The following is a 23,943-nucleotide window of genomic DNA, read 5'->3' on the forward strand; positions in this document are numbered from 1 at the left end:
ATAATTATTACACATATTTTTCATCCAGCACATCAGCATTGATCTACATTCTGTCTGCTTATTTTAACAGAACACACTTCTCTAACTGTTAAAGATATTTTTTTTATTTGCCCAAATACTTGAACTACAAGGACATGAGAGCACCCTCAGCTATAGAAAACATCAAATTTTGTCAAATGGTCAGCAGTACAAACTTGTAAAGCTTTGCAGTCTTAGATATTTCTATAAACCAACAGAAGGGAGAGAAGAAACAACTAAAACAGGTGAATTCAACCAAAAGTTCTCCCCTGTGAGTGAAAGGCCCACTGGCCCCAGAAGTCACAGATGAGGGTTTGCCAAATCAAAGACCTAACAAAACAATAAGCACTCGATACAAAAACAGTATTTACAAAAAATTACAAGTTTTTTTTCTTATTTTGTTGTTGTCATTGACCCAATTCCACTGGCAACTCGTTTTCCCCCCAAATCCCTTTTACAAACTCCCATCAATCGATATCAGCAATCGCTTTCCTTTTACCTCCCCCAAGTTATTTAAATAGCCCAAGTTGGTTTTATTTCAGTTTTTGATGAGATTCATAATGGTCAAAATCAGTTTATTACTAACAGATTATCAATAATTGCCATGTACTCATCTGTCTGCAAAGCTTAAATGACAGTATTTGTCCGTTTTCAGGAAACAAATGACACGACGTTGCCGAGACGAAGAATTACCAAAGAACTTTGGAGAGAGAAAAAATGAAAAAGATTTAACAATATCTACATTCATGGTGTTGGTATGACGTCCCCACACAGGCACATACATGCATGCTGCCGTCACATCAGGGGATGCAACATAACAGCAAAACCAAAACCAAAGCTAACATTAAAACAAAAAAAACTAAACACAAATACACCCTCATATATACAGTTATGTGCATGCATGCACACAAACTCACATAGAGGGACAGATTTACATTAAGTGCACACATTTTTTTGGGAAAAGCATTAGACTTAAATCCAGATTGGATTTAAGTCAATACCATTACAATTTCCAAAAAAAGAAAAAGAGATGGAACCACACAGCTGAACATCCACAATAAAATCCAGATGAATCAGAACACAACTGCTCACAATTAAAACAATCTCGACAGTTCATACAAACCGTAAAAGAAATGTAAAACGATGGTACAGAGAAGAAACACACACCAACTGTATGACAGTCTTTAAAAAAGGTCAGATTGAGCTTAAAATATGGAAAATGAGCATTAGTGACAAATTGCAAACACTAAACACTGTAACTAACTGAACGGAACAAACTGAATTAACAGAGATTGTTTCGGACTCGAGAATGTGTGCGCGATGACAAAACACTTTAATTGACGGACACATGGTAACGGATCCTGCAGTGCCTATTAACATTTCCACCACCATTGAGACTTTTTGTTTTCTAAACACAGAAGCGCAGCGGATGCAAAAAGGCTTTTTGACACCAATGACATGAAAGCTGACTAAAGTGGCAATATAAAATCCAATTAACCAATTTAATAAGTACAAATCCAATTGTTTTAAGACACAAAAGTTGAACGGAGATCACTTTAATGTGTATTCAAGGTGTAAACTGTCAGTAAACACATTTGTATCTAGAAGCTCCAACAGCTTATTAGTTATACTAATAAAAACATTACAAATCAATTGCAACAAGTTTAATTGAAAGAATAACTCAGGGGATGGATGCAAGAAGAATTTCAAGGGACGGAGGAGCCCGCAGGCCACAGTAAGGTCGACCAATGATGCAAAATTTAAATTTTAAGGATATGACACTGCTGTAAATGTGCTCAGTAGGGTGTAATGGCATACGAGTCAAATCTGAAACTACTATGAAATGTTTTTTATTGTAAATACTGAAGAAAATTATTACATAAGTGATTGTTTGTTTTGTAGCTCAGATCATCTCCTTGTGGCATTACAAGAAAATCTCAGTTTAGCTTGTTGCTGTCACAAAGTGAGTCAATGTCAGTTTCAGCTTTGTGTTTTGCTCTAAACCTGACATCACAGCTGGGCGGAGACAACTGCAGCACATAAGTCAATTTCCCATAAATGTACTATTAAAAGGAGTTTTGGTTTAGTCAAAAAGCCTCATTACACCCACTTTAGCAACAATAAAACATGAAAAACTCAAGGGGAGTGAACATTTTATAGGCACTGCTTATTTCAAATGAAAACAAATGGGTAAATAAAGTTCTGAAACTTTCCAGCAACAAAAAAAAAAAAAAGACATTCATAATGGCTTGGTTTTTTCCTGAACAAATACCACCTCTTTAAGAACCAAATGATAAAATCTACATCACAAATTGAGAATAGAGAACAAAGCAACAATATTTTGGGGGAAAAAAAACATTAAAAAGGAAACATTCTGAAGAGTGCAATTTTTCAGTGCCCCGCACACCCCCCTCCCTAAAGTGATCCCCCCTTACTAGATTCTTTGGCTCCATGAAGCCAGTTGACAACTCATGCCATCTGTCGTTAACTAATCACCAGAATAAGAGAAGAAACACTGGAGGGACGTTAAAACTCAAACTTTAAACCACTGAACCTGTGAATCAAGATTGAAACCAGCGTGCAGAAATATTCACGACATCCTCAAACCAGTGGGATGCTGTTTTTGGCATAATGTCAGCGGCCCGTTCTGTGAGTTGACCATCACAGCGGGGAGGGAACGAAACTGATATTGGACATAGGGGCAGGGTCCCTCGGTGAGTACAGATCAGTGACGCGGCAACAAAAAGTGGGCGAATGTGAAATGGATGAGGCAATGCAGGGGCTCCCTCTGGTGGTGGGAGGAGAGCAGGGTTGGCACAATGGCAGAGCTCCCCGGACTCTTGGCTCAGCTCAGCGCTGCTCAGTTCGTCTCTGCGACGACGGCCCATTTCAGTCCGAATCAGAGTCTGACGACGCCTGTGAATTTGAATCGCTGCTGCTGTCATCTGACTTGTTCTCTTTGTCCTCCGCCTCATCGTCTTCCTCATCATCCTCCTTCTTCGAAATTGGAACAAAAAATATCATCAAGCACATTCAAGATCAAGTTATTCCCAGTGTGTGCGACAAATAAGAAATGTCACTCACGTCCTCTTCGTCATCATCATCCTCATCTTCGTCATCCTCGCTGGATGAGTCTGCGTCAGAAGAAGCCTTCTCGGGCTCATCATCTTCTTCATCCTCCTCCTCCTCCGTGTCCTGTGAGAAGAGACATCCATCAGATTTATCTAAAAATTAACGTACAGCTGATTTATGAGTCTGATGGATGGACACAGAAGAATCAGAGTCCACACTCACAGATTTCTTGAACTTTGCTTTGGGGCCTCCTGGTTTTGCCGTCGTTCTCCTTTTCTGAAAGGTCACAGGTAAAATGTGTCAAAAAAAGTGGGGATGTTTATAGAGGTACGGTGCTGTAAATTTTCTGATCTCGTATGTGACACAACCATGACAGTAAAATAACTGACTTACTTGTGAAGTATATTCTTTGTAGGTGTTTCTCTCTTGTGTGGACAAGCTCTGCAGGGGGATAGAAGTGTGTGTTAGACAAATATCTTTTAGTGGATAATTCATGACTCAAACAAACCCCAAACAATCAGTCCATACCGCAAGCCACTGTTCCAGGATGACTTTGTACTGCCTCTGCTTTTCCTCAGCAATCTTCTTGTAACGGTCCTTGTCCTTCAGAGGTAACCTCTGCCAGCGGCTGCCGATCTCAGTCATCCGCTCTTTCATCGGGAGGTGATTCAGTTCTCCGTTGGACAACATCTCCTGAGAGAACTTCTGATATCCGTTTCTAGAGTCAAAAGCAATGGGAAAAAAAACATCTAAAATGTTAGCAATTCTGTAACTATGCAACCGGCAGCGTGGATGAACCGGGTGTGACACACTTACGATGGTGGTTTCTTGGGTTCACCCTCAAACTTTATTTTCTTCCCTGAGGCAATGGCGGCAGCAGCAGGTGAGCGCATCTCACACAGGTCTCTCTGTTAAAGCGAGATCAATCACTGGTTGGCTCTCAGTGGAATTGTATATGAATGTTAAGGAGTCCTGCAGAACAGAGATGATTATGATACCTCATATCTTTTCTGATCCTCTGCTGCCTTTTTGATCCACATAATCTTCTCCTTTTTCTCCATGGTGCTCCAGGTGGCTTCCATGGCTTTCTGAGCCTTTGGTCGGTCACTCTGCAAGAGAAGATATACACATGTATTTACATCTTTATGCAGAAAGTAGTTGGTTACAGAATCATAAACCTGTGGTTACCTCTGCTAATGAAGTTGTATTTTCACTGGTTTGTTAGCAGTATTATAAGAATAAGGGTTCAAGAATTATTTTTACTTCATTATTTGTTGGAGTGAGACTGCTGTGAATTCCCGCTATTCTCAATATTAATGATATATCCAAACATTGAAAATTTTGAAATTGAAAATTGACATAAAAAAACCCTTATCCTAACCCTTTAGTATCACATGATGGCCAAAACCAATCTACCAGATGTATTTCTGGAAACCAGGAGTCATGCCTACCTTAAATCTGGCCAGATAGTCTCCTATGACGCTCTGTTGCCAAATGTCCTGAGCAGTCTTAGGTGGGTCTGGCAAACGACTACGATCTTCCTTCTCCTTCTTCTCAGACTCTGCCTTTAGGACCGTCTCCAGACGTTTGTACTTTTCCTGAATAACCAAGACAACAAGATCATTTTTTTTTATAAATACTGGAAAATGTAATTACATTATAAATCAGTATGATTTGGCTCTACTGACGTGGCATTTCTTCTGCAGTATTTTATTTACTGTTTACCTTCTTCTTATCTGGCAGTTCATTCCACATGCGTGCCAGCAGTCTTGTGAGTTCACTGTCAGAGAGGTCTGGTCGCTCTTGCTGTAGCTTGGGCCGTTTTTCCTCAGAGAAGATGAACATGGCGGAAATGGGCCTTTTGGGTTTCTCTGGGCTGGCCTACAGATATTAGGCAAAACAATATCAGAGAAGGAAAGTGCAACATCTAGAAAATGCAAGCTAAAAAAACCAGACAACCTTAACCACTTGGACTATAACCACTTGTAAAAACTGGGGTGGATGTTGCAGTGTACAAATTCATACCTTTGCTTTCGCATTTCTCTTTTTGGAGGCAGGACTGCCGGCTGCGCTACCCTTCCTTAAACCAAACTTATCCTCGCCCAAGACACGCTGCTGCTCCTCCACTGACAAACTCTACAGGGACCACAAAGCAGAGAAATTATAAACACGAAACTCTTACAGCAAAAAAGTAAAGCACAAACTATAACTGTCAAAAAAACTCAGAACGAAAAATGCATGATAAATAAAAAGTGAGACTTACACTGAGAAATCTGTTCATGTCAATTTCATAATCTTTCTTTCTCTGAAAAAAACAGAAGAACATGTTAGGATTAAGCTGATCGACCTCTTTTCTAATATACTGCGACTTGATTCTGAACTGACTTGTTCACAGCGTTTCTGATAAGCGTCCTTCTCGTTCTGTTTGAGCAGCTTCCACCGCTGGCTGCACATCACCATGCGCTCCGTGCTGGGTACGTCCTTCATGCTCGACATCAACTCGGCGCAGAACATCGAGTAACCATTTCTGAAAGCACACACACAGTTTGGTCTAAATAACTCTGACACGACCAGGATCATCTTGATGCGTGAGCTGTGTACTTTTAACTACAACTCACGGTGGTGGTTTGTCGGGTCGGCCGTCAGATTTGTCCTTCAGGTGCCTCTCAGCCTTTGTCAGGGTGGACTTCACATAATCCCCCTGAACCATGTTAAGCTCCGGGTGCTGCTGGATGTACTCCCGCATTGTTTGCTAGAATATTTAAAGGACACAAACCGTTAAAAAGGACAAAAATGCATCACAGACACATTGTCACCATCATAAGAAGTTGATAACATATTACCCTTATTGTGGTCTCACCTCATACAGTTTCTGCTGCTCCAGAGACTTTGCGATCCATTTCAGCCTTTTTTTGTCGGACAGTTGCGTCCACTGTTTGCCGAGACCCTCCTTAATGTCTTTGGTGGTCGCCTGGTGTCAAACAGAGAAAATGAACATCTGTAGAACCACAAAGTCATAGTTCAAGAGGCTGTATTCTGTGCGCAGTAGCAGCAAAGCTTACATCTGGGCGTGTTTTGAGGAAGGCCTTCTTTTCATGGGTGTACCACAGCTGTTGAGGCGTCTTGGCCTTCTCTGGAACGTTTGAACCTTTCTTGGCCATGCTCTCCACAAGGTCTGGGTGATCTTCCCTGCATTGCACACAATAAGGCAGCATTGAAACACAATTATCCTCTTTAAATGTGCTAGTGTTCAAGGCCAAATATAACCAATGTTATTGCTGCATAATAATGACTAGCAATAAGTAATCTCACCTGAACTTCATCATACTGTGGACAAACGATTCTTTGTCTCTTAAGAAGTCCTCAACGTATTTTTTCTGAAGAAAAGAAAATGTTTCATTAGATTAATGTTAAACGGTACCACAGTCAAAGTTATTCACCGTGGCTTTAACCCTACCTTCTTCTTCTCAGGTAACTCTCTGTACTTCTTTGAGAGGATTTTAGTGAGATCTAGATTGCTCATCTCAGGGTGCAGCTTTGCATATTTGGCCCTCTTTTCCATGAAGAAGCGGAAGTATGGAGTCAAGGGCTTCTTGGGGAAATCTGGATGTTTCTATATATCATGGGTAGAAAATGGGAATGAAAATTCTGAGTTATATTCTAAAACGGCAAGTTGTTCATTAAAATTAGTCAAGCAAAATATGTTTTAACTCACCTTTATTTTCTTGCCCTTGTAAGGGTTCTTGATGTAGTCTTGAGCATCAACAATCAGTTCTGTCAGAGTCCTGAATTTACGAATCTGTGGATAAAGCAGAAAAATTAAACCAACTTTAACTTAAGGGAGCCATAAACTTGACTTACAGCAAACAAGAAATCTCACAACATCACAAATAAATCAATATGAATTTAATCGACTCGCCTCTTTAGAGACTTCCAGCCACTTCTGCCTACACATCTCAGCTGTGAAGGTGTTGAAGGCCACCTTCTGCCAGTCGAGGTGGGACTCTGATGTTTTATATTTCGTCATGTCTTTCTGAGGAAGGGCCACTTTCATGGCCTCCAGCAACTTTAAGAGGTCATCCTGCGCCCAAACTGTCGATGATGCAAAGAAAAAAAAAAAATCAAACAAAATAATAAATGTAGAGATGACAATTTATGGTGTGACCTGTTACACCACGAGCTGTAGTAACCATTTAAAAGTCTAGAGTAATGTTTCGGTTAGATCTGCCATTTATCATTAAACTGATTAATGATGTTTCCCTTAATAATTGCTTGGTCTCTAATGTATGAGAAACCAGTGAAAAATGACCATCACAATCATCTAAAGGTTAAAAATGCATGTTTGGTCCTACTATTGGAACAACTCCCCAAAATGTTTGGTTATTGATCACAACTGAGAAGCTAGAACTGAAGATTATAAAAATATTGTGAATTTATGCTACCACGGAGGGGGGGGGGGGAATCCCTATTTGGTCCTGTAAGATTGAATTTATAGTTCTCAGTGGATCTTCAGTAGCCAAGTTATATAAATATTTTCATTTATTTGATTCATTGACCAAAAAAACTATTTAAATGCAAACACAAAATATCTAATCTTGAATGAAAAGGAGCAGAATGAAGAATCTGATAAGACATTAATTCACAAAGTAAATAATTCAATTCAGTCATATTTCTAGGACAATTATGCTGTAGAAAGACATGATTAGTGGTATAGGGATGAAATATTCAAAATGTATTATATAAGTTATGTATGCAATATTTGTAAATATATACTCATTTCTATACAACGGGGAAAGTACAAGACCCCACCTTGCACTGGTGCAGCTGCCTCCATTTCTCCATTCATTTGTGGTCGTTTTGTCTCGAATCTACAAAAGCAACAAAAATCAAGTTATAAAACATGATCTCTCATTGTCACGACCTTTAATTCAAAAATAAAACACAATCTTCAATATGCATACGTCGTGATCGGCTCCTACACCAGAATACGTTGTATTTTTTAAATTGCGGGACTTTATAATAATGTTTTTTTTTTACGTGTTTAATATTCATGTGATTTTGATATCACACAATAAAAAGGAGTCATGGCTGTGGTCCTGAAGTGAAAGTGTCGTTTCCAAGTGGTGGATGTTAAATTCGCCTCGAGATAATGGTTTATGATCATTACACCGCCCCTTAAACGTTTACGCTACATGGTGAGACATAGGCTATCGCTTGTGACGGCTTCAAATCTCAAATAACACTGCGCAGGGCTTCGTCTAGCACCAACTAGCTACGACAACCGGAGTCTCCGCCGTCGCGCTAATTTCTCCAGGCGGAATTTGGCGCATGACTGCCGTCCTTATTCCAGGACTAAAATATCGTGGACGCACGGCAGCGACCATTTTCCTTCGCCCTGGTCCGCTCGGTAATGGAGGATTTTCTGTCGGAGCGGAGGTTGGGGAGGATCCACGGAAGGAGGAAGCGAATGGACGGACAGGCAGCTGTAGGCAACCAGCTGACCACGGACGGGGGATATGCTTTCGGTCTCCGACGAGGGGGAATGGTGGCCTGGAAGCACTGCAGCCAAATGCGCCACTCAGCAGAGGCACCTCACCACCGTTGGAAGCGGATCTAGCTCCGCCGTGCAAACCTATAATCTCCTCCTCAACTGTTTCACTCCGACTGGAGCGATAAAAATATATTTAATGGTCGGTTTCTTTCATCTAGTGTGTTTGAAAGAGTATTCAAACACAGTTTTAGTCCGATTTTTAACGTTTTAAGAGGGAATTCGAGCGCAAAACATAGTGCATTCTTCAGCGAGGCGTAGCCGAGCTGCGCTCCATGATGGCGGCTGCTCGTTGTTCATCGTGTCCTTGATGGCCCCAGCTCAGTGTGGCGTCCACCGTGTGACCAAGCTCCATGAAAACTCCAGATAAATCCATTTATATCACCACAGATCGGATTTTACGTAAACGTCGAGTCGTTTATACGTCAAATTTGTTATATTTCATTATAATTTCCACATTAAAAACAGGAACCTGGGGCATTACATGACCAAGGGCGCCTTGGCACGACAAATGGAGCTTAAATCGGGCATTTCTCCTGCACACCCGAATTTTAGAAACGTTCCTGTTTACTACAAAACTTAACTCATTTACATTTAATAACAAACCCGTTTACTAGAGCAGGAGCACATAAACGGGACAAATAGTTTAAAATAGTTATTTAACAGCTGTCGTGTTAAGTAGAGCTAAACGAGATTAAAAATGCTCAAAATGAAGCCGAGGTCTGGTTTTTGGAACAAATGGCCCGAGAAATGCACGGTGGTGGGTTGGAGGGACCTGCGGAGGCACAGGAAGAAAGAAGAAAATGGAAAATATGTCTCACGGTGCAACGCTAGCGACTCGACATTACAGTCCGGAATGATGGATTTTAACGGTAGCTGTTAAGTTCCTGCGCGGTTTAAAATCTGTTAAAAATCGAGAATTAAACCTCCATGAGGGAAAAGCGTCAACAACCGAGGCTGAGCGGCTTCACTGGCGCGACAAACAGCTCCAGGTCCGCCATGCTTCAGCCCTGCTCGACGAGGAAACCTACCGTGACAAGGTCCAATGGCGCACTGCAAACACGGAAAAACAGAGCCCGGACCTAAAAGCCCAGGGCGGTGCAGACTCCCCTTCCCTTCGACCCCGAGCGGCAGCACAAGCGAGGAGGAGAAAGGCGGGTTCTCCGTGGCTCGGTCGTCGGCGGTTCTAGGGGGTTAGCTCGGCGTGAGAGAGAGAGGGGGAGAGAGAGGGCGAGTGTGTGCACGGTGAGATATTAAACCGAGATCCCTGATGGCTAACCGAGAGAGGCGGCTGGCTGTTCCGCCGACAGCCGCATGGAGGTCTCGGCGCGGAAGCCACCGCTGAGTCCCCCCCACGCGGATAACCCGGTTCCCAGCGCGAATAGTCGAGTGGGAGCGGGGGGAGTAAGCACAAACACAACCGCTGGGTGATATTATTTTTAAACGAAAATACCACATTTACCTCCGGGTCGTACGCGCAGCCTCTTCCCCGCTTTAGAGGACAAGGAAATCGGCTATGGCCGACCTAGCTCGTCCGTGCTCCGCCACAGCGGTTGGTTGCTTTCGCTGCCACAGAGACTCAACCGACCGCGGCGTTTTGTTCGAAATAAAACAAACATCAAAAGCGTATTTTGCGGGCTTTTCGTATTATTTCCCGGTGGGTTTTCCGCGCACTCTCGCCGTGTTATGACACCGAGCGGCCGCTGCGCTGGCTTACCTGTCTCTCGGCGCGAGTCTCGGCGTGGTTGTGGAGGAAGAAGGGGAGGGTTGAACGACAGCCAGCACTGCGCCGTCGGTCCCGGGCTCCGGTCCCCGCAGAGATGGTCCTTCCCCCCCGCCTCCATCTCTCTCGCCGTCCCCCTCCACTCAGCGCGCACCAGCTCCTCTCCAGCCAACCATTTCGCCACGCCGGGACGTCCACACTTTTTCCCCCTCCGTTGCCTCCGAACCCAACCGTGGGCGATTATTCTTTTCTCTCCCGGAGATCGACCCTGCCTCATCTCGTGGCCGAACTTTGCAGTGTCTAATCAGGGGAGTTTCATGGAAGCCAAACAAGTGCCAGTGATGATTGAAACCCCGCACACTCATACGTAGTTAACATAATAATCTATATATATATTTTTTAAAATCTTATGATCTCCATGAGTGAATGGTGAGCATGTCGTACACGGCTCCACAGGCTCCGTGTCTTTTCACTTTGCTCGATCCCTCTTTGAGGAAACTCTTGCGGCTGTTTGACAGCTTCATTTTAACGCAGCGTGTTTTTTCTTGTCAACTCCACCTTGTGTGTTTGTGGGCGTGTCCCTCGCTCGTCCAATCCCGTCACTCCGAGCCGGGCTCCGCAAATGACTTCCAGCCACTGGGCCTCGTTAAGCCCTGCTGCCTTCAGCGGCGGTGGGAAAACTCGACAGGAGCAACACTGTTTCATACTGAATTGTAAGTCTAATGTGTGCTTGGTAATATAAACACGTTTATTTGTTATATTTTTAAAAATACAGTTAAATAAGTATATCAAATTAAATCGAATATAGATAAATATATTTAAATGAGCATGTATACATTAGACAGCAAACACATCAGGGCCCACAATGTTTAATATTTTATTGTATTTTTGAACAGAGAAAATATGCATTGCTATAGATCTATGAAGACAAGTACATTTATTTTAGCAAAAGTTTTAGCAAATTGGTTTTGATTGATCCTACACTTACCTTCTCTTCAGTTATCTCTTCTCCTCTCTCCTCATGAGAAAATGCAAAAATACACTTTTGTTGTGATGATTTAAATGGGTATTGTCTTAGTATGATGTACATTGAAAAAAATAAAAGGATGATGGGGAATTAGAGAGCAGGCCCATTGTGCACAGGCCTAGGGTTTGAAGATGTCTATAGGAACCCATGGGCCCCAAACAGGCACAAAATGGCCACATCAACAAAGTCAATAGAAGTAACGGCTATAAGAAAACCTCTGGGATATGCAAAACAACCACAAAGAGATGCAGAATAACCAGAGTCACAAGTAATAAAACACAACAGATACATTATGCGACTACTGTCACAAGTAACGTGTCATTTCTATAAATGTTTGAACCTCAGCTCATTACTGTAAATTATTAATTATGCAATATTAAGACTTGTCAGTTTATTGCAGATTATTGGTATTTTTCTTCCAGCTGTTTTAAATTTCCAAAATTCTTATTTCAAATCATTCATCCATTCATTTATGATGTATTTTTTCCTCAGTGACCATTTAATACATATACTGTACTCATCACGTGAGGAGCCTTCATTCAAAGTGAATAACTTTTTCATTAAAAGTTGCATTCGTGCAATTCCTGCAATAAACTGTCATTAAACTAAACAGGAGGAAATAACACAATAATGATCTGACTTTAAAATGCATTGGAATATTTCTCGATTTCATGCTGTACCATCTATTTTCTGTTATTCAAATGTGAATATTTATTTTTCTAATTGCCTTATTGAACCACCTCAGTCTGATTTTGATGCTTCTTTACGTGATAATGTGAGTCGAATAAAGTATCCAGCGGATGCTCTATGCTGTTTACTTTGGTCTTCTTGTTGTAGAGTAAATTTTCTATTTTCAGAATAAGGGTATTAGAGTGTCCATGATGTTTTCCAAAGAGGAGTACTGAAAGCTGGAACTTACTTGATAACATTGAATGCAGCATGCAGCTAAATTGCAGGCATCAGGGTCCTGTTGAACGTCCTCTCCTGTTGCTTGCAGATATAAGTGATAACAGTGGCTTTTGTGATGTGATGTGGAGAAAAAAAAAGCACTATGAAGGATGTTTATTTTTTATTTTTAATTAGGTGTAAATCCAAAGGATGTACAGTCTTTCAAGCACGCAAATACATGATAGGCAACACTTAAGGCTTTACGAGATGCATTTACAAATACATATGTCCCTGATTAAATCATCAGAGCAACAGTTGGCTTAAACAATCATATCCACTCATTCCTGCACATCCCTTTTTTATCACAACTAAAGAAGTTAAGTTACTTTTAAAAATCAAATCTAAGTGCATTAAACTCGGTCACCTGAGGAGAAGTTATTCAGTAAATCATACACAATATATAAATCGAGGCAAACTTGAGTAACACTGCTTAAAACATGTTCGAGAATAATTAGTGGAAAGACTTATTTATGCAGAAGAGGCAGGAATCCCACAAAAAGTCATTATTTGTGCGCATGTAAGTGGATGAATGGATCAAATTTGCGTCACTTAAATGAACATTAGGTGAAATTATACCAGCACAACATGGGCAGGTCTACACGAGGAAACACTGGGAAATACTTTAAAGCTACTGTATACTGCAGTTAGGCATTTCAAGAAGAAAAAAAATACAATTAATGAATATACCTCACATCCTAAAGGAAAATATCCAGAGGATGTTTTTCACGATTTGAAATATCCTTCACTCAGTCTTTTAGTAAATAAACAGCCATTAACAGAACCTTACGTTAAAAAAACAACAAAAAAGAAGCATTTAAAATTAATTCCACATGAGATATGGAAAATGAGAGATTCCTGGACAATTAGTAATTCCTTGTAATGACAATATGGATTGTTTATAATAATTTGCTTCTATGGTCACAAACAAATTTCAGCTGTGGGAATAAGGTATGAAGCCTAGATAATGAGAGGTAATTTCCCTTAAAGGTAAAAAAAAAACTAATAACAGAACAGTTAGAAACTGCAAAGAGTTGTTTACATCTATGCATACATGTTTGTAGGTACCTGATATTCAGTCTGGCTTGTAATCAAGAACAGACTTCACTTAGAAAGTTTGTGATTTTAATATGAATTTTATGGCGATGGTTTATGGCAGCGGGGACTCGTTGTACACATCCACCCCAGGTTCCTCCTCAAATGTCACTTTGGCATCATCCCCATCCAGCTGCAACACAAACACATCTGGTTACAACACAGGCACATGCATGTCCAATAACACAAAAACGTCTGAGCTTATGGGGTGACATACAAACATAGAGAGGTACTTACACATTTCATCTCCTTGACGGAGAAGAGCCTGCCGGTCATCAACATGCGGAGAGGGATTGTGAGGATGAGAACGAAAGGCAGAGCCAGAGAGAAGGGACTGATCTTCACCACCCACAGGAGAGCGAGGCACATGAGCTGGATCAGAGTGAAGAGGTGCATCCGCAGCGTCTTTACCTACACAACAGAGGGAGGAGCATGTTAGCAGAGGAGCTAGACATGAGACAATGCAAAATACACTAAGTTATGTTAAGATGATTTAAATGGGTAGTGTCTTAGGATGATGTAAAATTGAAAAATAAAGGGATGATGGGAATTACAGAGCAGTCCCACAGTGCACAGGCCTAGGGTTTGATGATGTCAAGGAACCCATGGGCCCCAAACAGGCACAAAATGGCCACATCAAGACAGGCAATAGAAGTAACGACTACAAAAAAAACCTCTGGGAAATGCAAAACAACCACAAAGAGATGCAAAATAACCGGAGAGTCACAAAATGGCTACAAAGACAAGTAATGAAACACAACAATGAGACATTATACGACTACTGAGTCTCAAAGCAACCACAGAGAGACACAGAGTCATTACCAAAAGACACAAAACAACCAGAGAGAGACACACAAATGATCACACCGTGTCTCTTTGGGTGGAGGTGTCTCCTTCCTGATCTCATGTAATTTGTCCACTGAGACTGACAAACTACCACCTTTAAATTGAAATACTTGAATCAAGACCCGTCTGACACATTTACAACAAATAAGGAATTAAAAAAAGCTTAGTAAAGGAATTATTTCTTGCAGGGCTGCTGTATTGGACTTGGTTGTGCAAGTTATACTTTTACAGTGTTTTATTTGTCAGCAATAAAGAAGTGCAAACCACTGAAACTGACATTTTGTATTTACTATTATCTAGAGACACCAGGTTGTGCCATATGAAAATACATTGATGATCAAAGTGAACTGTCTTTGGGGAAGTTGCATACCCTGGTGGCGTAGGCTTCAGAGGGATGGTACTTCTTCGGTGTGATCAGCAGCAGTATCCTGTCCCACATCTGGATTCCACTCAAAGAGGTGATACCCATGTAGAGGAAGATGCCGAACAAGGCCGTCATAGGAATCATCTTCAGTATAGGTTCCATGTAAATAGAAACACCTGGAGAGAACACACAGAGAGAGAGAATGAGGATTCGAGGAAACCGGTTATTTATTCTGATCCTGCGGTGTACGTGTCTGTGGAGGGCAGCCCTTACCGACCATGACGGCCACAAGAATGCCACTAATCCTCTGCTCAACCACCTTCTCAATCTCCGGTTTCGGGCCCTTGGTCATGACAGTCAGAGCGTTGGCGTGGGTGACGGATCGCACGGTGGCAGCGCTCAGCCACGGCACCCCGAAAATGGAGCCGATTCCTCCCATGGTGACCAGGATGAGCAGATCAAAGTGGAAACCAGATCCTTTCACCATCTTCCTCTCAGGTTTGCTCACAATCAGGCTGATAGTCGGCAGATATGGTTGACAGAAACAAAAATTCAATCTCTTGATTTTGGTTCAAAGAGTAGATTGTAACAACGTAATTTATAGCGTCACTCACGTAGTAATCTGGGACTCGAGGAAGATGAGGATGAAGACGAGCAGTGCAGGTACACAGCAGGCGCCCATCATCCAGATGGGGAAGGGCTTCTTCTCTCCCATGGGGTTGATTACCCAGCCTCTGGCTTTGGGGTTGGTCACTTCAACACCTTTTGGCACAACCAGTTTCTAAGAGGAGACAAGATATTCACTCAGAAAGACCAAAGAATATTTTGTACCGATTCAATGTAAATGTCTGAGCACACAGGAAAACCTAAAATCTCCCATTTTATGTGCAGGAAATGTGAACCAGCATAATCTTGGTATAAACAGGGTAAATATTAACACAGGGAGTTAGGTCAAATAGTTTTGTGTTTGTTAATGCTGGCTTGATTTTTAGGTTACAGTGTATTTACTTATGTGTCAACTCATATGAGGTCACCATGACCTTTGACAACTGAAATGTAATCAGTTCATTGTTGAATCAAATTGACGACTGATCAAAATTTGAATAAATTCCCTGAAATCGGACTTGAGATAACATGTTCAACAGGCCAGAAACATGCTTTATGAGGTCACCTTTGACCGTCAACCCCCCAAATCTAATCAGATAGTCTGCGAGTGCAAGTGAACATTTGGGCCAAATTTGAAAGGGTTTTCTCAAGGCAGTCTTAAGACAACGCTTCGACCAAATAGGATCAGATCATCTGGAAGTCGAACTGAATGTATGAACCAAATTTGAAGAAATTCTCGAAAGGTGACAGACGGACTGACAACCCGAAAATATAATGTATCTGGCCACTGGCTGGACAATAAACTTAAAAAAGAAAAATGAATATATTTATGGCAAGAGACATAAATGGTTAAAAAACATTTGATAAACTCTAAAAACATTACAGTGTCTCATCACATCAACAAATCTAGATGAAAAATCTCATGTCCAAATAAAAGTTTGTGATGCAGAGTAAAATTTTTATCTTTAAATCCAAGAATAATTAATTATTGAATTTTATGGCTCAAAATTTGTTTGTCTTTTTATTTGTCCTCAATGACAACTAAACCAAATGCATGACTCTCAATCTGCTTCAAACCATCAAACAGCTGATCAACCCAGATAAAAATCCATTTTAATAGTAACATATACCTTTCTCTATACCCTGTGTACAATCTACAATACATACATTGTTTTGATTGCACACAGTAAGATCTTTAACATACTCTTTTAGAAAAAATAACTTTTTTAGATGCTTTCATAAACACTTACCTGAGTGTAAGCATCCTCAATGCAGATATCCAGAGCGATCATGATGAAAATAGCGATGGGGACACCGAAATCTCCAATCAGACGACGGATCTAGTGAGACAAAGAGGAACAGATACAGTGTCTCCAAAATCACCACGAATTTCTCATTTATAATACTTCACCTACGACACATTCCCTTGGATATAATTATAAAAAGTTTCTCTTACCGGGCCTGGGAAGTAATGTCCATTCTTGAATTGACGGAGGAAGAATGCGATGAAGAAGCAGCCAAACATCAGGCACATAGACAGCAGGGCCGTGTTGGGGTAGGGCCTTTCAATCTCCAGCTCATGAATGGTATAGTTGCCGTCTATATGTTCCTCGACGTGAGGCGCAAAGATCGGGTGGAAGGGGTTGTCCACCGAGGTGTTCAGATGTTCGTAGTTCAGAATCAGAGGGTGGGTTTTGAAGATCTGAGTGAGAGGAGAGGAGAGGAGAGGAGAGGAGAGGAGAGGAAAGGAAAGGAAAGGAAAGGAAAGGAAAGGAAAGGAAGGGAGGGATGTCAGTAGAGTCAAAGATATAAAAAGACAACTCATGAGACAATGATGGGATGAGGCATGACTTGAAATGGGTGGAGGGATGAGATGAGAAAAACCTTGATGAGCTTATTAAAGGTCTCGTAGATGAAGATGAGAGAGATGAGGATGGAGAAGATTTCCTGAGTGAAGCGGGAGATGAATCGGACCAGGAAGCTGCCTTCCACGGCCACGATGATGATCACGATCACTATCAGCCACATCCCCACCCAGATACGACCCACAATGTATTCAATGCCATTGGACTTGCAGAACTAGTGTGGAATTAAAAAAGGAAAATGGATTTGAATGAGGAAAACTTTGGTTTTCCAGAGATTGATCACAGGGATTTCCACATCTGACAACTTGTACATACAGCGTAAAAAGCTTCCTCAAACACCAGCAGCGGACCAGAGAAGCCGATGACGAGGACAGGCTGGGCGGCGATGAGACAGAAGATGACACCTTGGATGCTGGTGGAGATCATGAGCTCGGACACACCCATCATCTTTTCAGTTTTGTCAGCTATTATTAGATAACAGACAAGAGTTACTACAATATCAAGCTTCAGCTAGAGAAATCAGACACATCTCTATATTTTTAAAGACCCTTTTACCCAGAAGGCCTCCAAAAGTGATGGCCGGGGACAGGGCAGCGAAGTAGATGAAGATGACGGCTGCGAGAACCTGAGGGTTCAGAGCATCAGTGTAGTCGCTGAGGTAGTGACGGTAACGGCGCTTCATGTCCTTCACCATCCCACCGAAGGGGTATCCAGTACGGGCCAGAGGATCCTCCCTCGGCTCCTCTGGAGGTTTCACAACTGGAAAATCACACAATTTAAAAAGACATTAATATTAATTACACTAAATCTGCTACATGTAAATTAAGCTAAATTAACCCCATTCTAATTTATATAGCACTGGCTAAATATGTGTGTGTTAATTCTGCTTTTTATTGTTTTCTGTGCATAAAATAATTTAAATTTAAAAGCACTTCATAAGACTGTTAGCGTTGATCTTATAAAATTAGGACTTCATTTCCCAGCAGGCCTTGTTGATTCCTTTGAAAAGGTGGATGTTACTGCCTTTGCCTTTCCCAACCCTGTTTTTCAATAAAAAAAAATTCTCTGTCATATAATTTAAAGGTCCAGTGTGTAAAATTAAGGTGAAAGGGAAAATTTTATAATCCTAGTTATTTCCACTGTTTTCATTAGTGTTTCATCTAAATTGTACAAATTGTTGTTTTATTTACCATAGAATTGGCCCTTTATATTTAAATACTTTATATGTACCTCATGAGCTGGTCCTCTCTACGGAGGTTCCATGTTTTTTACAGGAGCCCAAAGTGGACAAACTAAAAACCTTTTGAGTTTTTATGACAACTGAAGGCTACCACAGGTTCTACTTCATGTTTGGATGGGCAGGGTGAGGTGAGAGGTGTTCAGCTGCAACATGACACTTTTAGCAATTCAGGTGCGCGTCCTCTTTGTTTAAGGATCAGAGTTTACAGAATGCACGTTAACATTGAAAATAATCTCTAAACCATGGTGGATAAAGGACCTTTAAAGCCATTTGGAAATTTAAAGACAAATAGAGTACAAATATGAAAAGGAAGCCAAGATGATAAATAAAGTGAGGAGCTGAAAATGTGCACCACAGCTTCTAGAGATGTGTAAACAAATATACACATATATTCAAATGTATTTGGAATTAGTGTAAATTAGTTTAGCAGTCAGATGTTACTGTTTGGTGTCAAATATGTTGTCTAGTGCAAAAAGAATAGTTTAAGGCTCCACTGTTTCAATCTACTCTTCTGATGTGTTGAGGCTGATTTGTTTGTTGTTGTTTTTTAATTAATATACATATAATTGTTTTCTCTGTTGCTGTGTAATTCCATTCAGACTGTGATGAATCTCAGTGAACCACAGCAAATACAAAGTTCAGGACTACAAAGACACAGAAGCCTGCCGAATAGGGGATGAAATTAACATTCGTTTTGGATTTAAAATGGTGGCCTACACTGTCCAATGCTTGTAAGTACCGTACAGGATGCTGACCTTTAACCCTGTCGCCAAATGCGAGACGGGTGTCATTGGGGCGGAGTCTGTCACGCAGCATCTTCCTCTGGAACTCAATCACTGGATCCAGCATGGCCTTATCTTGGATCTCAGTGGGAGGAATCACGATGCTGCAGTCCATGAAGTCAGCGATGGCGTTGGTCAGATCTTTGCTGGTCTGGGCCAAGAAGGCTTCCAGACAGAACACCTGTCAGGGCAGTGAAACTTTTAATCCACCTGTATTACACAAAGTGGGGCTGTGTATCCTCACTGCTGATGCTACATATTGCTGAGGTGTTTTCTCTCTCTCTCACCCAGTCGGCCATCAGAGCACCCATGGCTCGGCCGGTCTCGGTGTAGTCCATCCCGTTCTGGCTGGGCCCCACCAGGACAAAGACGAAGCGGACCGGGACCGGAGACTCCAGAGCAGAGTCCATCACCACGGAGTCCTGCAGCCGAACAAAAGCCACCACTGGTTTCTGCAGGAAGTCCAGGACACCTGAGGGAAACACCGGCTCTCAACCACATCTGCTCCAGTACCACACACAAAAAGACAGACACACACGACTGCATCAGGATAACATGAACGTACCTGAGAGGACGACTGAGGCCTCCATGTTGTCAGAGCCCTCCCTCTGCAAAAATAAAGATCCAGCAGCACAGAAAGTGTCAAGTCTGATATGTTGATACATGATTTATGATATTGACGATCAGATGATCACATTGAATTAAACTGTAGAACTATACCTTCTTGGTTACAGAAAATGTCTGCATCTGAATGTCTCCGGAGGCTGTAACCACAGGCCCCGCCACCTGACTGAAAGGACAAATAAATTAAGCATTGTGCAACTTTTTAGACAACATTATCATGATCGTAATGACGGATCCCTGTGGGTTACCTGCGTTTCATGAGCAGCGCCCTCAGCAGGCCGTCCCGATCGCTGGCACGGATCTCATCCTTGTCCAGCAGCTCGTCAGCCACCTTCTCAGCCACAGCAGACAGACTGTTGGCGTTCAGGTCCAAAATGACCGAACCTAAGATCATGTGAGGTCACGTGTTACTGTGGTCATATCCATAGAATTACACCATAAAACCTTCACACTGATTTCAGTTTAATCTGACGCTCCACCTGTTTCAATGGTCTTGCGGAGCTGGATCAGACTATTAAAGGTGAGATAGGAAACGTGAGAAGAGCCCCAGTTTCCCGTGGCCGTGTTCAAGTTCTCCTCGTAGCCCATCCAGCGGCTGGTCTCCTGCCAGGTGTTGCCCTGGAGCTCATTCAGCTCCACATAGGCCTGTGGTTATTCACCAGAGTTAGTTATGGAAAGTAGATAATAGCGATTAATGACAAAGCACATTTTATGTCTTTTAAAAATGAGGACTAACTTGAGCGTCCCCTCTTGTGGTGGCATTGGTGTTCATGTTCAGATGAGCTGAAATACAAAGATAAACCACAAGTCAGTGGACAGACTCGAAATGTCCAACAGGTGCATGGACTGTCAGGGGAGTTTACCATCTGAATCACTGGGGATGATGATGGCGACAACAGGCGGCTCATTCTCCTCTCCCACATTCCTCCTTGCCAGGTCAAAGATGCTGCTCTGGCCTGGTGGAGTTCTGATGGAGAAACAGGAACATGAATTGAAATAAGGATGAAGGATGAGCTCCCTCCAACTCCGCTCCGTAAAAATAATAATATCCGAGTTAAAACAATGCAGTTTGGTTTTGATGGGGAGAAAATATATAGGATCATTAGGAAAAACGCATTCCAATATTTTTTTATTTAAGTTTGAAACTTCTATTTTACTGCAATTCTGTACTGGGCCACAAGAGAGCAGAGTTGCTCAACCTATTTCTTATAATTACTGTGGACTACTAGGTGTGTTTTCCCTCCTCATGTCTGGTGCTGGAGACTCTATCATGGCCCTATCACGTTGTGTGCCACACACCGATTATTACCAGTTTCTGACTCGTCAAATACATGGAGACATGTAAACATCCAGGTTATTATTTACAACTGGGTTTTTTTAACCACAGAAAAACTGAAATTCAATGTATGTCCATGATTCACAGTGGCTGTAGGGTGATTTGGTAAATGCTCAGTGTTTTAATGGTTGTGATGGTATGAATGTTCTTAAATGTAATCACATGGGGATTTTACAGCCCCTATATGACTTCAGTTCAGCACAACCCTAAACTTGACTGATTTATTTACCTACTTATTTATTTATTTATTTACCTATTTATACGCAAAAAACGTGAATGCAAGGACGACCTGTCTAGCTACAGTGTAAACAGAAAGACTTCACTGAGGAAAAGCACTTACAGTCTAACTGGAGAGGGGAGGACTGAGTCATTGTCTTCATATGACATGTCACTGCCCTGGACGAGAGGAAAAGAACACGGGTGGAAGTTGAATGAAAATGGAACAATGAAAAGAAAGGTTTTGCTGCAAGATTTACAAAACATGTCAAACTCCACAGTGTCCATCAACTTTCCATATATCTACATTACATTTGACAGCAGATATTGACCAGCAATCTGTTTAAATCTTAACTGCAAAGAGCTGAAAGACTGTTGCCTCTCAGAATTAGATCAAAAAGGACAAAAGACAAACCTCCTCCATACTGAACTGGTTTTCCATTGATGTTTCTCAGATTTCTTCTGTCTCAGCTACGTTTGTGCATTCCCTGGGACAGAAAAAGAACGAGGGAACATAAGACGATATAATAATAATGGCAGATATATCAATGTTTTTAATCTTCAATTATTTGGAAATAACTGCAGACTAACTTTGGATAATTTGTATGGAATCGTGAATCAGTTCTGGTGAGAATCATGGACTTTGACAGACTTTACCAGAAATCCCCAAAAAATTCAAAACGCCATCATGTCTGAGTTTTTATTCTATTAAACGACAGGTTTTTCAGCCGCTACAGAGAGTCCGCCATCTACCGCCAGACGGGCGCAGAGCGGCCACGGCTCAGGACAGATAATCAGTCAGCCGTTGAGAAGGTGGACTTAGTTATAGTTTAAATTCAAGACATACAAGAGCCTTATCTCTGGGTTACACCCTTCTTCAAGCAGACACCTCTGTTCCCAACAGTACAGGGCACAACTTTAAATATTATGCAACTACTGCATACTACACCATGTTTAACTATCACATTGATGCAGAAATATGAATTAATATGAAATATGATGGGTTTTTTCACATCTTTCATATCAATTTATCAAACAACTGATCAATCAATTTCTTTTGAATAAGACTGGTTAAGCAGCTTAAACTGAAAAAAAGACTTACAGTTACATGTTCACTTTACAACTGCTCAAAACCGACAAGGATTGATTGATAATAATGCCTTGAACAATTTATAAATATGGCCAGTGCATTTGAACAAATTCAACTGATGAATATTCAGATGACATTGCTGTTTCGAGGTAATAATTCGTCACCCTGTAACTCTAAGGATGTGCCAAAAAAACAAAATTAAGGGGTGAACATTTTATAAAAATCCAACACATTATAAGAAAACATCACTTGCTGTATCTAAGTGAGTTTCTTTCAAGAAACTTAACCAAGTCCAGTTGACTGGATGACTGAGAATCTTCATTGCTGTAATTTTCTAATGAGGAGAATCTGACTTGACCTTGACCTCAAACAGTTAAAAAAGTCAGAAACTAAGATTCGTAAAGATTACCTTTCATTCCTCAGAAAACAACTTTAGCTCAAGAAAACAGGTCAGACTGAACTCCCACTCTTATCATGGCAAGCACATTAAATGTTAGAACATAATGCTAAGCTATCCATCTTGTTGGACCTCTGACCTCAGTTCCTGTAAGTGCTATAAAGTGTGTGTGCCCCTCTGCAGAGAAGGTCACACCCTTACCTGCGTGCAGGTACCCCACCTGGTCTTTAGCACTGGAAACAAGACGATCTCTGCCTGGACGAGCCTGCTGATAAAGTAAAAAAGATGAGCGCTGCGAAAGAACGAGAAGAGCAGGAACACCCACAGGAAATTACGTTGACCCTAAGAAGCTCTGTACCCCTCTACCTCTGGTTGCTCAGCAACCTCATTGGGTTTGGTGGCGATAAGACCTGTGTGACAGACAAAATTGCCTATCAGCCTGGGACACCTTGAGACAGGGATATCCCAGCCCTAGTTTTTCTCCTCCGCCCTCCCAGCATCAACTAGGTCCGTACGTGGACAGTGACGTACGGAGGAGCTGTAGGGACCAGCAGCCTGAACCTCACCCTGTGTGAGGGGCACACAGGGGGCCAAGAGGGTAGAGTAGGGGGCCATGTCCAGTGTCAGGAGGACGGCATCTTACGACATCATCTTGTTTACGCACTGGGGATTCCCTCATGATGACGGTGTGGAGGTTCCTCTGCCCCTGATCAGTTAGAGGATAGTGAAGTGATAAACACATTAATATTTTTCTGAGACTTTAGGTCTGAAGCTCACTTTGTTTGTCTCTGGTAGATGTGACAGGCTGAGACATGCTCCAGCTGAGTGGAGCATGATTCTGGTGGCTCAACCCCTTTCTGATGAGGATGCAGGTCAGACTGGTGAAGGAGGAAAACAATCAATGTTACATACACACATTCGATCAACCATTTGTTTTAGGGACTAAGATGGAAGGTATTTAAACTAGAATGGCACTCAGTAGAGCTCATAACTCCACCAAGGCCCAACAATCCTGTTATATTCAATCAAGCTGCACCAAATTGCACACAGTCATATATCAGTGCCTGTATCCACTCCTTTCTACAGATCTAAATAAATGTATTTCTCAGTCCATGGCCCAATATTCCACCATATGTAATGAAACACTTT

The 23,943-nt window shown here is 41.6% G+C and overlaps 2 protein-coding genes across 15 annotated transcripts; both read right to left on the bottom strand.

The window, feature by feature from the left end:
• Window positions 1-88: 88 nt before the first annotated feature.
• ubtf (upstream binding transcription factor) lies at window positions 89-10,764 on the bottom strand. 13 transcript variants are annotated; one of them, XR_004614713.1, is made up of 21 exons: window positions 9,670-9,822; window positions 7,900-7,958; window positions 7,010-7,182; window positions 6,806-6,889; window positions 6,548-6,703; window positions 6,403-6,467; window positions 6,153-6,279; window positions 5,951-6,061; window positions 5,709-5,842; window positions 5,476-5,617; window positions 5,354-5,395; window positions 5,116-5,226; window positions 4,816-4,971; window positions 4,542-4,688; window positions 4,089-4,199; window positions 3,907-3,998; window positions 3,619-3,808; window positions 3,480-3,531; window positions 3,313-3,366; window positions 3,103-3,213; window positions 89-3,015 (listed from the first exon to the last, which is right to left on the bottom strand). XR_004614713.1 is itself a non-coding variant. In XM_034593491.1 (21 exons), exons 2-21 carry the CDS (start codon window positions 7,934-7,936, stop codon window positions 2,908-2,910), a joined length of 2,202 nt encoding a protein of 733 aa, XP_034449382.1. In that variant the 5' UTR covers window positions 7,937-7,958; window positions 10,356-10,763; the 3' UTR covers window positions 89-2,907. The 13 variants fall into 13 exon arrangements, 12 of the variants coding, with proteins under 12 accessions (XP_034449382.1, XP_034449383.1, XP_034449381.1 ...); XM_034593491.1 differs by lacking the exon at window positions 9,670-9,822 and adding an exon at window positions 10,356-10,763 and having other exon boundaries at window positions 89-3,018; window positions 3,484-3,531; XM_034593492.1 differs by lacking the exon at window positions 9,670-9,822 and adding an exon at window positions 10,101-10,259 and having other exon boundaries at window positions 89-3,018; window positions 3,484-3,531.
• A 1,685-nt stretch (window positions 10,765-12,449) lies between these two features.
• On the bottom strand, window positions 12,450-23,150 carry slc4a1a (solute carrier family 4 member 1a (Diego blood group)). 2 transcript variants are annotated; one of them, XM_034593488.1, is made up of 21 exons: window positions 22,996-23,150; window positions 21,723-21,795; window positions 21,432-21,487; window positions 20,619-20,722; window positions 20,492-20,538; window positions 20,235-20,400; window positions 20,004-20,139; window positions 19,852-19,921; window positions 19,697-19,739; window positions 19,419-19,603; window positions 19,105-19,312; window positions 17,665-17,868; window positions 17,425-17,573; window positions 17,129-17,323; window positions 16,701-16,946; window positions 16,495-16,584; window positions 15,253-15,419; window positions 14,912-15,153; window positions 14,645-14,814; window positions 13,666-13,839; window positions 12,450-13,561 (listed from the first exon to the last, which is right to left on the bottom strand). In XM_034593488.1, the coding sequence occupies exons 2-21, from the start codon at window positions 21,747-21,749 to the stop codon at window positions 13,484-13,486; spliced, it is 2,757 nt and encodes a 918-aa protein (XP_034449379.1). In that variant the 5' UTR covers window positions 21,750-21,795; window positions 22,996-23,150; the 3' UTR covers window positions 12,450-13,483. The 2 variants fall into 2 exon arrangements, with proteins under 2 accessions (XP_034449379.1, XP_034449380.1); XM_034593489.1 differs by having other exon boundaries at window positions 23,015-23,127.
• Window positions 23,151-23,943: the final 793 nt, after the last annotated feature.

This window comes from Hippoglossus hippoglossus, chromosome 8, assembly GCF_009819705.1.
Source record: "Hippoglossus hippoglossus isolate fHipHip1 chromosome 8, fHipHip1.pri, whole genome shotgun sequence".
NCBI classification, from domain to species: Eukaryota; Metazoa; Chordata; class Actinopteri; order Pleuronectiformes; family Pleuronectidae; genus Hippoglossus; species Hippoglossus hippoglossus.